General features: G+C 40.5%; 1 protein-coding gene across 1 annotated transcript in view; it reads left to right on the forward strand.

Moving 5' to 3' along the window:
- The window catches only part of ncam2 (neural cell adhesion molecule 2), a gene marked incomplete at both ends in the record, with an annotated part of 361,006 nt that overhangs the window by 284,467 nt on the left and 61,767 nt on the right, over positions 1–14,772 (forward strand). Inside the window, 2 exons of the mRNA XM_079263891.1 lie at positions 2,499–2,668; positions 10,792–10,937. Coding sequence (XP_079120017.1) covers positions 2,499–2,668; positions 10,792–10,937 — 316 coding nt within the window. The remainder of the gene's footprint in view (positions 1–2,498; positions 2,669–10,791; positions 10,938–14,772) is intronic.

Consider the following 14,772-nt stretch of genomic DNA (forward strand, 5'->3'; position numbering starts at 1 on the left):
CCACTTTAAGTTCCATCTGATCTAATAACAAGATTATCTGATTCAGACAAGATCAACACACATCACAACTTTTTCATGACAAATATTTAGCCAAAAATGCAAAAATGTCACATTTAACAGCAATAACTTGAGTTAGTCGTTTTGTGTGTGATGTTAGTAGTTTTTCATGTTGCCTCAGAGCACAGGTTTCAAACTCCAGTCCTTAGGAGCCAGTATCCTGCAGGTTTTTGCTCCAACACACCTGACCAGAATGAATGAATAGGAGACAAGAAGCTGTTGGAGCCATTTGAATTTAATCTGGTGTGTTGGAGCAGGAAAACTACAAAAACCTGCCTGACTCTCAACCACGAGGACTGGAGTTTGACACCCCTGCCTTAGAGGAACTTTTGTTGTCTCCTCACAGGACATTGCCTATATTTAATGAGGGTTTTAACTATTTTATACACACATCTCTTATGTTCACACTACAGCTTTTCAGTTGGATTGAAGTCTGGACACCTTCATTCTTTTCTTTCAGTCTTTCTGTTGTAGATTTGCTGCTTTTATTGGGCTCTTTGTCCTGTGCTATGATCCACTTTCAGCCAAGCCAAAGCTGACAGACAGATGGGAGCAATTTTGACTCCAGAATACTTTGGTACACAGAGGAGTTCATGATTGACCCAGTGACAAGGTGTCTAGATCTTGTCACTGCGAAACAATCCCAAATCATCCCCACTGGGCTCAATGGTCGGGATGAGGTGTTTGCTGATATGCTGTTTGTTTCTAATTAAATCTGGTGTTGTGTAATAGGCCCAAATGACATTGTCTCGGGAGTTTTGTACTGCATTATGACCAAGTGGCAACAGTTAAAAGTAAAGCCTATGAGCAAGTCCTAAAAATTGTAGTTCGGGGCTCCAAAACAGCAAATCCCCATAGACTCCCATGTTAAGAAGACCCAACTTCACAGCAGAAATAAACATGTTTACAGCCAGGTACTACTGTGGGGTAGTGACTTTTTTCTAACTCTTCCATTTAGAAGGAACTTCATCTCAAAATTCAACACAAAAAGGGGTGTGTCCTTTTGATTGACAGGTATCCACCTGTCAATCAAAGGAGACCTGAACAGTTGCTCTTCAATTTTTGGCAGTGCCTCTGACCATTGACAGTTTTTCCACTTTGAAATCATCTTTCTCACTAAAATGGTTTTAAAATGGTCAGAATACTCCTCCCAATATCATCTTGATGTCTTTCCTCCTTAATATTGTATTGAAACACATCTGGCAAAACTTTTGCAAAGCTTTTATAGAGATGTTGACACTTGATGATCAGTTGATTAGGTGGATTTCTGGTTGCCTGGTAAAACTTCTTTTGACACAAATGCAAAGCAAAGTATCATATTTCAGACATGACATGTCAACTGAGAAAAGAAAAACTCAAAATCCACCCTCCTTTTGCAATGTTTTGGACTTTGCCAACTCCTGAGAAAATCCAATGCTTCAGCTGATCCACCAACGAGCCGTTATTGATGTTTACGCAGTCTGTCACTCGGCAGATATTTGTCAAAAAGGAAAAAAAAATCCGGAAACCAAACCAAATCAATGACTTTTGGCAAGTGATGTCTGCTTGGTGGGTGAACATTTTATACACTGCGGCGCACATGAAGGGTTAACGGAGATTAATCCAATTTACAGAACATAAACACATTCTTGTGGGTGTCTGTAAAAAAGAGAAATTTGGGCTACATTTGTTTGTAAAACATCAGTGTATCTTTGGAGCACTGCCTGATCTCACAGACACTCGGCAACCGAGCCAATCCTGCTTCTCTCTACTTGTATACAGATGGCATAAAAAGCACCCATGAATTTGTCCAAATCTGAGCAAGTGTGAGAAACACATGAAAATCCTCCCCTGAAGTAAGCAAACTCTTGAACCTTGTAGATAACACAGCTGGTTAAGCAGTTACAGAAAATAATAAACATGTGTAGGCGGCAGCCTACCATTATGTTTCTGCTCTAAAACTTAAATATAGATGCAAATCAATTTAGCAGTTGTGTCTCTTTCTGATTAATTTCCCCACAGAGTCCAAAAGACATTAAGTCCGCACAGTCTTCGGCACCACAGTGGAGTCGTTTAGTGTGCGCTGCAGGCTATAATAGGATATACACAACAACTCGTCTCAGTCCTGATAGGGCTCAAAGCCCAAGGAGCATATGAAGATTTTTTTTTCCACAACTGGCACATCGTAAGAAGTTTAAAGAATTTTAACGGCATGAAACAAATAGTCAGATCTGTCAATTTGCACACCCCAATACTCTATGCAAGTTGCTGTTGTTATTTAAGCTGTTTATGTGCTGCAGGCTAGAAAAGCTTCTAAATTTGGCCTCACTTTCATGGGATTCGTTTGACTCCTCAACTCCAGAGATTATTTGTACCGAACATCAAAGTCAGAGTAGACATGTAGAAGTCGCTGGCATGTGTGAGGTCTTCCTCTCATTTGGTTTTTCTTCTTCCATTTGCAGGAAAGGGCAGCAGCTGGAGCCATCGGAGCAGTACATCCTCAACAGGCTGGACGGCGGCCGGAGCATGTTAACCATCCGCAACATCCGACAAGTCGACGGAGGAACTTACTCCTGCAGGGCCACGAACAAGGCGGGATCTCAGGAAAGAGAGCTCTTCCTCAAAGTCTTTGGTAAGTGTTGACTATGGTCTTAGCTACAAGGCAATCCATTATAACAGCATGGCTTTGGATTACAAGAATCTGGCTTCTGAACCAGCCTGTCTGGAGTCCAGAACTTCCAGCAATAGTTTTGATCAAGATTATCTGGAGGCATTTCTTCATTAAAGTACAACTTACCAGTTGAATCACACCTTGGACTCAGTGTTGGGTTTGGTAGGAGCAAGTTTAGTTATTAGCCAATGTTAATGAACATTACCTACACTACACCAATGGAGAAATTTCAGAGCTTAATATCAGTCTGAGGGTCTGTCTGTATGTAGAGTATTATTATACTCCTCTGCTTCCCTCCTGCTCACACTTTCTAATCCATCAATGCTTGTGTTTGACATTAAAGTGAACCATTACACCAAGAATATCCTTTCATTTTAAATGAGCATGGACGTGGTCAGCCAGCTCCATGGTGTGTGTAATTACTTGCTTGTGTATTCCGCTTGTTTCCGCTGGAGACAGGAGGAAGATCAACGTGGAAGCAACTACAGCGTGCGTGTGTGTGTGTGGGGGGGGGGGGAGGGTGGGTGGCGTTGCGATGCGATGCATGACAAAGAATGGGAGCATAAGTGTTTAGTTACCCCATACAATAAGAAAGTAATTACTTCTGTTGGGATCTGTACATGTAGAAAATGAAATGAACTTCTGAAGAGGGCGGGGTTTGTTGCCATTGGATTCAGTTGACGGCTTTGACAAAGATTTACCTGAACAGAATCAGCTTCTCTCGCCAAATTCCACCTTTTAATGTGGTGGGATGAGTGCTGACTTCATTATTGTGTGTTGTAAAGAAGGGTCCTAATTTAACATATTTTTCTCTCCATTAATGGTTTAATAAATTTTATTTTTGTTTCTAATTTAATTTAATTTAATTTACCGTTTAAAATAAATTAAATTTTATACAATTTTTATACAATTTTATACAATATTTATCTGCTTATATCTCTTGTGTCTTATTATCCAGTGACCCCCTGAGATGATCTCGCGACCCCCATGACAGTCCCAACCCCCAGTTTAATAATGACTGCTGTCAGTCTTGCAATGCAATATTAAACATGATCTTGTCCATGTGGCATTTTTTTCAGCATAATATTTTGGTTTAAAACATGTTCTTGCATTATGTAATTATTTACATTTTGCTAAACAAAAACCATATTTGAAACCATTAATTTGATCATGCTTACATTCAATTAAACACATAATGCATGCAAAGCAAACAGTTTTTATCTTAATAGACTGAAGACACATTTAACAAAATAAGTTTTATTTTTAAAAAAATAACATTTATTTTCCATTGTCCTGCATTTTGTGCATCTCCGCAGCTTTACTGTCACAGCACGTCCCGGCACTACGAAGGGTATTTTATGTTGACCCATAAAGTTTTAATGCGAGGAAATTTAATACAAAAACAGTTTTTCAAAAGCATAAATGTCCAAATATGCCCCTCAGCAAACACCAATAACAGCTGCATCTACGGGATGCATTTGTCCTGAAAAGGAGTATTTCATTTATTGCTTCATATTTCTGTGGCTGCAGCCCCCCCATAAAAAATTTCAATTTATATTTTCATAAACCTGCTGGCTATTTCCTGACAGATAACTGTGATATTCTGCTCATGAAAATATATGGGGATCTTTGCTCTAGTCATCAACATCCTTTCAAGATGTGAGAAGCGCTTGTTCTTCAAAATGCACATTTAAATGAAGAAGTTAAGAGGGCGTGGGGGAGTGTGTGTGTGTGTGTGTGTGTGTGGGGGGGGGGGGGGGGGGGAGGGGGGGAGTCTGCTTTTGACCGTGCAGTGGGGAAATGCAGTTGTAAGTTAGTTTTATTGCTCTTGACAGCGATTGCAGGGTATAGACGCTGGCTATTTGCTGTAAGCAGGGCAGGATCTGTGCAGGTCTGAATGTGCTTTTTATTCATGGAGAACCCCCATCCACCCCACTCCTCCCCTTGAGCTTGAGTGTATCATGTTTAACAACAGCTTCTCCAAAATAAGTAGCTGCTTTTTCTATGTGTAGACATAGAAGTGTGTGTTGCTGTGCAGCTGATTCCTGGAAACCTGTTCATTCTTCTTTTACATTTACCAACCTCGACATTTTCACAGTTTGCAGGCTGCGAATCAGCAGCGTCTGCCTTGTGAGACAGCCCTCCAGCTGTAAATGCCGGAAGTCTGTCAGTCTTTGGGGATTATTTCAAATCCTCTTGCCTGCAGGTTGAGAGTTGTGTGTAGCCGTAGGAAGCAATCCACTCTGTTCAGGAAAATCTACATGCACCACACCTCTTGGTTAGGTGTGGTAGAAGCCTTGAGGGGCCCCCGATGGGTTCCTCCACCAACATCTCCACACTGTGTCCAATACCATCACATGTTGTACCAGACTGGACCCCAAGTTTCAGCAGCGAGATGAGCATTCCTCTGAGACTTTGCTCCGTGTTGACATGATGGCGTTGGACGGTTGCTGCACATCCATGATGTGAATATTCTGATCCGATACATCCCAAAGGTGCAGCAAAACACGGTGGAACAAGCCTCAGCACCTTCTACAGAGGTGTGGTTGCAAGACTAAAGTTAAAAAAAAAAAAAAAAAAGCCCTGCAGAGGAGCTGAAAATCTTTGGATCTTCCTCCCCCCCCTGTCCAAGAACTCTTCTACAGCTTTAGCAGGAGCAAACCCACCCCTCGTTCACACTTTCTTTAAGCTGCTGTCATTGATGGTTCCACAGAATTAGATGCAGAACTTCGAGACTGATCAACAGTTTCCTCTGAAATGAAATGAACCAATTGAAAGGGTGAATCATAGAAGAAGAAGTGTCCATTTGGCTGCCGTCAGAATCTTTATAGTACACTGCAGCATTTTTTTCTTCTTTTTGTATCTTAGTGAAGAGCTTTTATCAGTTGTGTGTGAAACGCAGCATCTGTGTTAATAGCTTTTAATATAATTTAAACATACTTGCTGAACACATCATGGTGTTCTTCACCGATTCCTGCAAACATGATTTACCACCCTCCGTGTGTTGCCTAACAGATAAACAGCTCTTGGAATAAACTGAAAACCACATGCTGATGATTTATGACGTAGCAGAAGGTGGATGTTTCTGTGAAATCGTTTAGAATAAAGCATCAGTGAAGACGAAAAGCGCATCCTTACTGACATTTACTCTGCGGATGTGAACACCCAACACAACAAACACACATTATCATCATCATCAGATGCTTCCTGATACCTGGCAGTCAGTAGGAGAAGAGCTTTCTGCAGTGTCAAACATCCAAGTAGAGAGGATGAAAAATGCTGTACAGCTGCTAATGGGAGCTTTTCCAGCTCAAACGGTGCAAACAGCTTTTTTCTAACAGTCTGCTTTTGTCTTTCATAAGCAAATAAAGCTCTTAGCTGTTTGTTATTACACTGTTTTTCCCTTTTTCAGACGTAAATGTCTGTAGATTAGAGTTCGGTCGGCTGTATTTCATGCACAGCTAACACTAAATATTGCTAATTGCATTCTATAAATATTATAATTATAACTTATCCTGGAACGAATGTAATGAAATTAAATTATAGTTATGTTTAAAAAAAAAACACACACACATGTTATTTATGCTGGCTTAAACTCAAAAGAAGTAACTTCATCGAGTGAAAACGCCCCAAAACCTGGAAGGTCAAATTAATTCATGAGGGTTTTTTTTTGTGATCATACAAATGCTTCTGAAATGTGCGAGATAATGCCGTATTAATAACACACTGTGTAGCATCGGCTTTGCATTGTGCTTGATGAATGAGCCACTTTCCATTTAACATTTGCATGATGAAGGACATCTGGGGCAACACAGCGGCGGATAAGGTGGTGATGAAGAGCAGTTCAGATCAACCTCGGTAAAGTAACGACGTCATCTGCTCTGGTTTGATTGTTTGTCTGCAAACACGACACTCTGACACAAAAGTCGTGGAGAAAGTGCGACGGATTTGGATGTTCCTCACGTCGCTGTCTCTGCAGAAATCATTTTAGCAGTCACTTAGTCTCATTAGTGACTCTGTCAATGGGTGGAGGTAATTTCACTTGTTCTCTGTTCAGATTTCTTTTTGTTCTGCACTAAACAGAATGAAGCAGATTGCTGCAGTGATTTAGGGAATAGGACACTTCATTCTAAATGGGGTTTAAAGGAAGATGCTTTGCTTGTAATTAGATTTCCTTTCTAGCAAATCTGTCAAGACTCAGATGCATTGCCGTCTTTTTGTTTGGGCTTCTGATAGGAATTGTAGTGACGAGTGCTTGTGTTTGGATCATTTCGGTGCTTTGATGCATCAGTTCAGTTAGACTCAATATGACGGATAAAACAATGTATTTCTGCAGTGCACATTTGTTGTCAAATCAAGCTAAATTTGGGGGGATTATTTGGTCAATATTAATATTTTTAAACATATCATCACATTGTTAGATAGATAAAAATACACATAAACCGTCATGAGCTGTGGGCTGAAAGAATGAGATCTCGTATACAGGCGGCTGAAATGAGTTTCCTCCGCAGGGTGGCCGGGCTCACCCTTAGAGATAGGGTGAGGAGCTCGGTCATCCGGGAGGGGCTCAGAATAGAGCCGCTGCTCCTCCGCATCGAGAGGAGCCAGTTGAGGTGGCTCGGGCATCTGGTCAGGATGCCTCCTGGACGCCTCCCTGGTGAGGTGTTCCAGGCACGTCCCTGCGAGAGGTGACCCAGAGGGAGTCCCAGGACATGTTGCATATCTCTCGTCTGGCCTGGGAACGCCTTGGGAGTTGGCAAATTTGGCTGGAAATAGGGAAGTCTGGGCTTCCCTGCTTAGGCTGCTACCCCCACAACCCGACCCTGGATAAATGGCAGAAAATGGATGGATGCATAAACTGTACATTGGATGCTAAATAAAATAAAGAACTTCTTCAATCTGAAATATGACCGGAGCTGATGCTAAGCCAAAAAAAATGAACAACCTATAATGACTAAACTGTCTCTTAATCACTTCAATCAACCTCTGCAGGACGTTTTTTGGGATTCTTGCAGTATCCGTGGCTTAATAGTCTGTGTGACATATCCCTTTACCCACTCCCCGTCTTAGTCTCTTCTGTGGTGACACAAAGTGTTTCCAAACCAAATGAGAGACATGACATAAGGTTATCTCCAAAATGATGCCAAACACCGTCCTAAGGAGTAGTCCAAATGCCCAAACTGCTTCTACCAGCTCATTTCAACATGGAGGAGCAGAGACGTTGATAACAGAATGTTGTAACCCTGTTTCTTAGTGTCGGTCCAGCGACTGTTAAGTCTCACTGTTAACTGTTAAAATCTCATTCTTTTGCAACAAGCTTGGGGTTCAAGTTTGAAGGTTTTGAATTTTGGTTCAGCTGTTTTTAATCGTCACAGACCTGCACCAATCTACCTGCTGTTTTATCCTACGCCTACTCACAAACAAGACCATGTGATGCTTAAAGTCCTCCACTCAAAGCAATGTTTCTTAGTCCAGGTCTTCGGGGTAAGGTTGTTGATATTCCCATACCTTAAACACACCTGGTTGACATGAATGGCTCATTAAACATAGCCCTTTGTGTAGAGGCTCCCTGAGAATATCGTTTCCTTATCTGGTGCACATCTGGTGCAAATGCACCTGGCCATTCAACTTCTTTTAACTGTTACAGGGCAAATAGGGCATGGGTGAGGGTGGTTGTGGGTGGGTGAAAGGGGATGTGTACGTGTGTTTTATATTGTTTTTAAGCACGAAAAGTGCTATACAAATAAAGTTTGATTTGATTTGATTTGATTACCTGGCTGACGAGGAAGCCCAGTATCAGATATGTTAGTGTAGGAACACATGCAGGGCAGTGAGTCCTGAAGACCAGGATGTAGAAACACTGAATATATAAATCAGTCCCAGTCTAGAGGGGTCCATCCACCTGTTTCCAACTTCAGGTTTGGATGTGCCAATTCTCCTCCCAGCTGCTTCACACTTACAAACTACCCCAACCCAACACAATGGCATCACCTGCAAAAGCAAAATTTGCATTCCAACAGAACTGAAACCTTTCTCTGTGACCAGTTTCTTTCCATAGGCTATAGAGAGGAATTCAATTTAACTTTAACTATATAGCATCAAATTATGGCAATGCCATCCTAAGATGCTTTACAGACAGGAAAAAAAAAAACAAAACATAATGAAAGCCAATTTATAATAGCCTTTATAGGGAAACCAAAAGATTGAGTTGGAGGATCCAACTCAATCTCCCATCCTGAGCAAGCACACTGGCGACAGTGGGAAGGAAAAAACTCCCTTTTAACAGGAAGGAAACCTCTGGCAGAACCCGGCTCAAGGACAGGCAGCCATCTGCCTCTGCTGTGGCAGAGAGGGGGGGGATAAGAGAGAGAGAGATAAACAGAGAGAGAAAGAAGCTCAGTGTATCAGGAAATGATTTGTCCCCTTTGGAATGAGGACAAAGGTAGGTCGTGGCAAAGTCTCATCTGTAATCACTTATTCCTGCAATAAACTTTTTTTTTTTTTTTTCCAAATTCAGTCGTTTAATAAACATAAGTTTGGTGAGAAAAAATAATTCTGCATATTAGGCCAGATGGTAGCAGGATGAACAGACTGTGGCTGGTCAGCTTTAATGTTTTTGTGTCTTTTAGTGCCCAGTGTACACTCCCCACCAGTAGCCCAACACTCAGTAACTGTCCAGTCTCCCTCACTTCCCGTGCCAGCTTATGATGTTTCCAGTTAGTGTGTTCTCTGTTGTTCCTCAGTAGAACTTAGCAAGGATTTGTCTCTGTAGTCACACCTACAACGAGCTTTAAATGGCCAATTTCTTGATGTCAGTGCCTTTCTTTCTCTCTTAATTACCGGAATTATGGATGGACTCTGTTAGTTTTACCTCCAAAGGCATCGTAATTTGGCCAAAACGCTTGTTTGCTGACTGCTGTTTTATTTCATGTCCACTTGGACTGAGCTGTAAGGACGCTCCAGCATCGTCAGATCGCAGTAACTGACCGTTTGCAAAGATGCGTTTCCAGAATGCAGGATTTAAAACGGCAAAGACTGCCCATGTTGTTGGTTTTGGTGGTAAATGTGACCATTTCAGTTTGATGACTTAAATGATCACTCATTAAAAAAGAAGAAGAAAACTGGACCAAGACCATGAAGAAATAAATCTAAATTATAATCTGGAGTTTGGACTCTGTTTAACGGCATTGCCTGCTGCTGCAGTGTTTAAATAGGTTGATTCTCAGAGCATTGATGAGTTTACTGGAGGTGCCAGTAGGTAAAGTAATCTGTGTTCTGGTGTGTATGTTTCTGTGACACCACACCCCCCCACCGTTTTGACAATTTCTCTAAATCCCTCAAGGCGGGTCCACCCTCCGGCTGAAAGCAAGTGAAATTGCCAAACACTCCCTTACTCCCTAAAAGCCTCCAGTACAGAAGTCACTATTTTCCATTCACTTCCTTTTTCCTTTTGGATTTTCTGCCACGCTACTTTTGAAGCCGTCTGTTAAGGCGGAAGAAAGTAGTAATCCATGATTCATGTTGCATGCTCTCTACCCTTGACATGCATCGGGTGTCAGGCCTTGGTTAGAGCATCTTATCAGGGGGAAGCGAGCGGGGACCAGGCCTCGGCGCCACACTTTTCAGCACTTATCTGCACCTAATGCTCGCGCCTCACCAAAAGAAAATCACAGGGGTATTGGAGAGGCATCTTCCTAGACAAAAATCTATATTTATTCAAAATAAAAAAGGCAGAACAGTGGTTTTGTGTCTTAAAACTTTAGCAAAGTCAGGCTACTGCCGTCATCTAGGTCATGGAGTCTATGGAAAACAGACAACAAACAGACTTCTGTATCAAACATGGTGAGTGTGACTGTGGAGTATAAATGATTTTGGCCTATGCTGTCAGAAGCAAAGTCATGCATCAGCTCAGTGTCTAAACCCCATGGTAGAGCCTTCATTTACTCTCCCTTATGAGTCACATCTCTCTGCCGTCACACCTTCTCCTCTGCTCTCGCAATCTATTATTCTTTACTCACTTATCAATATCTCTTCTTCTTACTCTGTCTCCCCCTCCTCCCCCGTTGTCCTCCTGTGGTCTCCAGTCCAGCCCCATATCACCCAGCTGAAAAACGTGACAGCGGTAGAGGGCAGCGCCGCCATGATCTCCTGCGTGGCCGAGGGCGAGCCTCTGCCTGACATTTCCTGGAGGAGGGCCAGCGACAGCCAGACCTTCATGGACGGAGACAAGGTAGAAGCTGCCAGAAAGTCCATCTGTCCATCTGTGTGTCTACATCATGACATGTCATGTGCTGGACTTTCAGTTTGTAGCACAAAATGGACATAACTTATGAGATATGTAGGAAATTGACTTTGTTTATGGGATATAAGTTTTAGAACAGACAGGAAAAACATTTGGAGCGGTACCTAGCCAGACTGAGTGCTACTGTGGAAACAGGGAAACAAACATACATCTTTTTTAGAAAGGGGGAGGGGGGGGGGGGGGGGGGGTAAAGACATAAACAAATGTACAACTTTCCAGGTTTTTTGGCTTTTAGCTGCACATTTTGATAATTGCTGCAGAAATAAAATAATTCCTCACTCATCTCATCATGCATACAACATGCCTTCCGTTGTCTTTGGAGGCTTTTCTGCGTCTCGTTGTGGAGTTTATACCATCTGTTTTCTTTTTACAAGTAAATCTGCTGCTAGCCTCAACGCTGTCTTCACTACAGGCTGCAAAAAGAAGCTTTAATGCACCTTCCACGTGCCTCCTCTTTATCTTTTCAACCCAACATTTTGGCACCAGCTTTGAGGTTTTTAAACATAATCGTGACTGCAAATACCCCGTGTGGGTCTATTACCATACCATTGAGGACCAGTTTAATAAGACACTTAACAGTTTGCAGCAGTTGGTCAGTGGCCTGCCAGGTAATCCTGTAACCAGTTTACCCTCCAATTAGGTTAACTGGCAAATTAGTGTGCAAATAACTTCTCATCATCTACTGTAAATATCACTGTCATCTTCATTATCATCTGTCGTCATCTGCACAGTCATCATCATCATCCATAATAACAATAATCAGACAGCCATCATCATCATCATTAATTATCATTATCATCATGTCATCATCATTGCCATCATCTCCACTATGATTGTTACGATGGATGATGATGATAATAATAATCATCATGCAGATATCCTCAAAATCATCATTAGCAGCAATAGCATTCATTATCATTATCATCAAGTTATTGTCATAAGTCATCATCTACACCATCATGATCATCATTCATCATTTTGATCATCATCACAATCATCACCATCATCATTATCATTACAATCATTATACCACCGTTATCATTATCTCTATCCATTATCATTATTAGCATCACCATCATCATCATCATCACCATGATTACCATCACTACTTATCTACTTAGATTTTGTGTATGTATATCATAGTTGTTTATGTGTGACTTCAATGTAGAATCTGTTTCAGTCAATAAATAATAAATTACTGCATCATAAGCTTCATCACTATATTTTGTTTTCAAGTCTATCTAAAGTTTTTTTTAGACTTTAAGGTATTAAAACGTATTTTTCCTGAGATTTTAAAAAATGCAGACTTATTTATTGCTTGTGCTCATTGTTGTGAGTTAAAACTATTTGTTTTTTGTTTGTTTTTAAGCCTGTTCTGCTTCAATTTCTTAGTTTTCTGTGAAACGTTTAGGATACAACTTTTATATATCTAAAAGCTAAAATATAGGTTTTTATAATATACGTTTTTGATATATTTTTTTAAATTAATTTCTGTTTTTGCATGCGTAAATATGTTCTTTAAGTCGTGTATTTACAACAGCATTTTTATTTTGAGACATTGTTGGACCAGTTTATGTTGAAAATCGAATGATTACTCGCAAAAGTGAGTCAGAAACAAAACAAATAATGGCTGGATATCTTTAAAACATAGAATCCCATCAGTATTTTAGGGGAAAAAAAAAGTTTTTCCTTGTAATAAAAATCCCAAGTCTAAACCTTGCACAGCCTTAAAAGCCAGCCACAGATAAGAAAAAATGATGGGTACACAACACTGTGTACGCCTCTTCTCCTAAACTCTGCAATAACTAAAGTGAAATTGGACATGAATTATTTTAGACTTTGGCATATTGTTTGGTCATATTGGCATAACAGATGGCTTTAAGCACTTTAGTACTCACAAACTGGAAGCTCCGTTAGAATGGGAACAAAAACACTTTTTGTTGCTGCAGCAGCAACAAAACGGTAACATTGTACAGAATTCATCCAGAAAATAACCTTTAAAAAGAAAAAGCTTCTGATGGTCAAATCCGTATTTGTTACTTTGTTTAAAACGCATTAGAACTCTACTGAACAGCATGTCAGTGCCAAATGGAACTTTCCGGTACAAAGCTCTTCATTTTACACATGACATTATTCTGGTTGATATTTAAAATCCTCGTCTTTCTTATTTAATGAACGATTGAAGATGAAAAATCTGTTCGTTTGCTGTGCACAGGCAACATACTGAGACACTGGTCTCACAGGGAATCAAATCAAGCATAAAAAATCAGCAACAACCTTGACGTTTTCAGCACAAGCCTTTCAGTTTACTTATGTTTCCTACCTTCCAAAAGTAAGAGAAGGCAATTTTCGTATTCTTATTTTTGACTGCATGAAGTGAGACTTGTCCATGGTAACAGTCTGTAAATTACAAACTGAAAAAGAAAAGAACTAAAGAAAGGAGGAAATACACTATACTTGCATTGGAGAGTCCTTTTTTGGCTGTTTTACGTATCTAGTTATCTGTTCTAATTAAATGACCTTTAAATAAATAAATAAACATGTAATATATTTAAAACTGTGTGAACTTCCACCTCAGCTTCCCCAGATGGGCGCTGGGAATTGCACAGACGCAGTAAAAGAATCTATAAAACTATAACAAAGAAGCAAAGATGGCAGTTGTTTCTTGGCTCCGAAAAAGGTCACTGTAAAGATAAATGAATGTGTGCGTTGGCTCGAATCGCTCGGGCTGATAAATCACAACTGAAAACGAGAGTAAGTGCTCCTCTTCCCACTGCAAATGCAATTATGGAAATGCGTGGTGCAAACTAACATACCTAAACATGCACAAAAACAAACACAACTTGTGCAGCGTGAGCCGTGATGGATGGCGGTAGTCATTTGAGTTTAAGGCAGGATGTTCCTCTCTCAATTTGCTCTCCAATCTGCATATCCGGGCTGCACACACTCATCTCTTGCTGAGACGTCAGGCAGCAAACAGCTTAGCTTTACCCATAAAGCTGCCTCCATTCTCCTCTTTGTGTGTCAGAAACACTCTGACCCTGCTTTAGAGAACATAATGGGAGGCAGTTTGCAGAATTCAATTATGAACTGAGGCAGGAATGGAGTTGAGGTATTGTTTCAGCTTCTGGTGTTGTTTTTGCCTTGATTAGGGTTGGCAGTCCACGGTTGCATCCATGCAAAACCTCCCAGTGTAAAGTAGTGGTGACATTAGAAAAGTACTTTTTCTTAAATAACCATTACAAAAACGAAGGTGTCATCGACTTCCGAACAGAAACTGCTTCACTGTGTGAGATTTAAACAGAATGCCTTCAACTGATTGCAGCAACGTAGGTTTCCTCAATAAAACTGTGGAGACGAGGAGTGGGAAGGAACATTTTTAGCATGTTTTAAATATTAACTGGGCTTTACCTGGGTTTTAGCTTTACTGTCTGCATTAATGTAATTTCAAACATTTCACACAAAAGCCAATTAAAAGTGGTTAAAAAATTACAGCGCAGTGCAGAAAAAGCATTGAAAAGTGTATACATACTAGGGCTGTGACAATGTGCTTTTGTTTCGATTCGATTCCAATTTTTTTTGGGTGCCGATTTGATTTAAATTTCAATTCTCAATATTGTTCAATATTGATGATTTCTGTAATTAAAAACAATTTTTTTTTTAATAAAATTTCTTTTTGCTAGTAATTTTTCTTGATTTCAGTGAGGAAAAAAACGACACAGTCGCCAGATCATCATTCCGCTGCTATAATGCCCAAGAAGAC

Source organism: Telmatherina bonti (genome assembly GCF_933228915.1).
Source record: "Telmatherina bonti genome assembly, chromosome: 24".
In the NCBI taxonomy this organism is placed as follows: Eukaryota; Metazoa; Chordata; class Actinopteri; order Atheriniformes; family Telmatherinidae; genus Telmatherina; species Telmatherina bonti.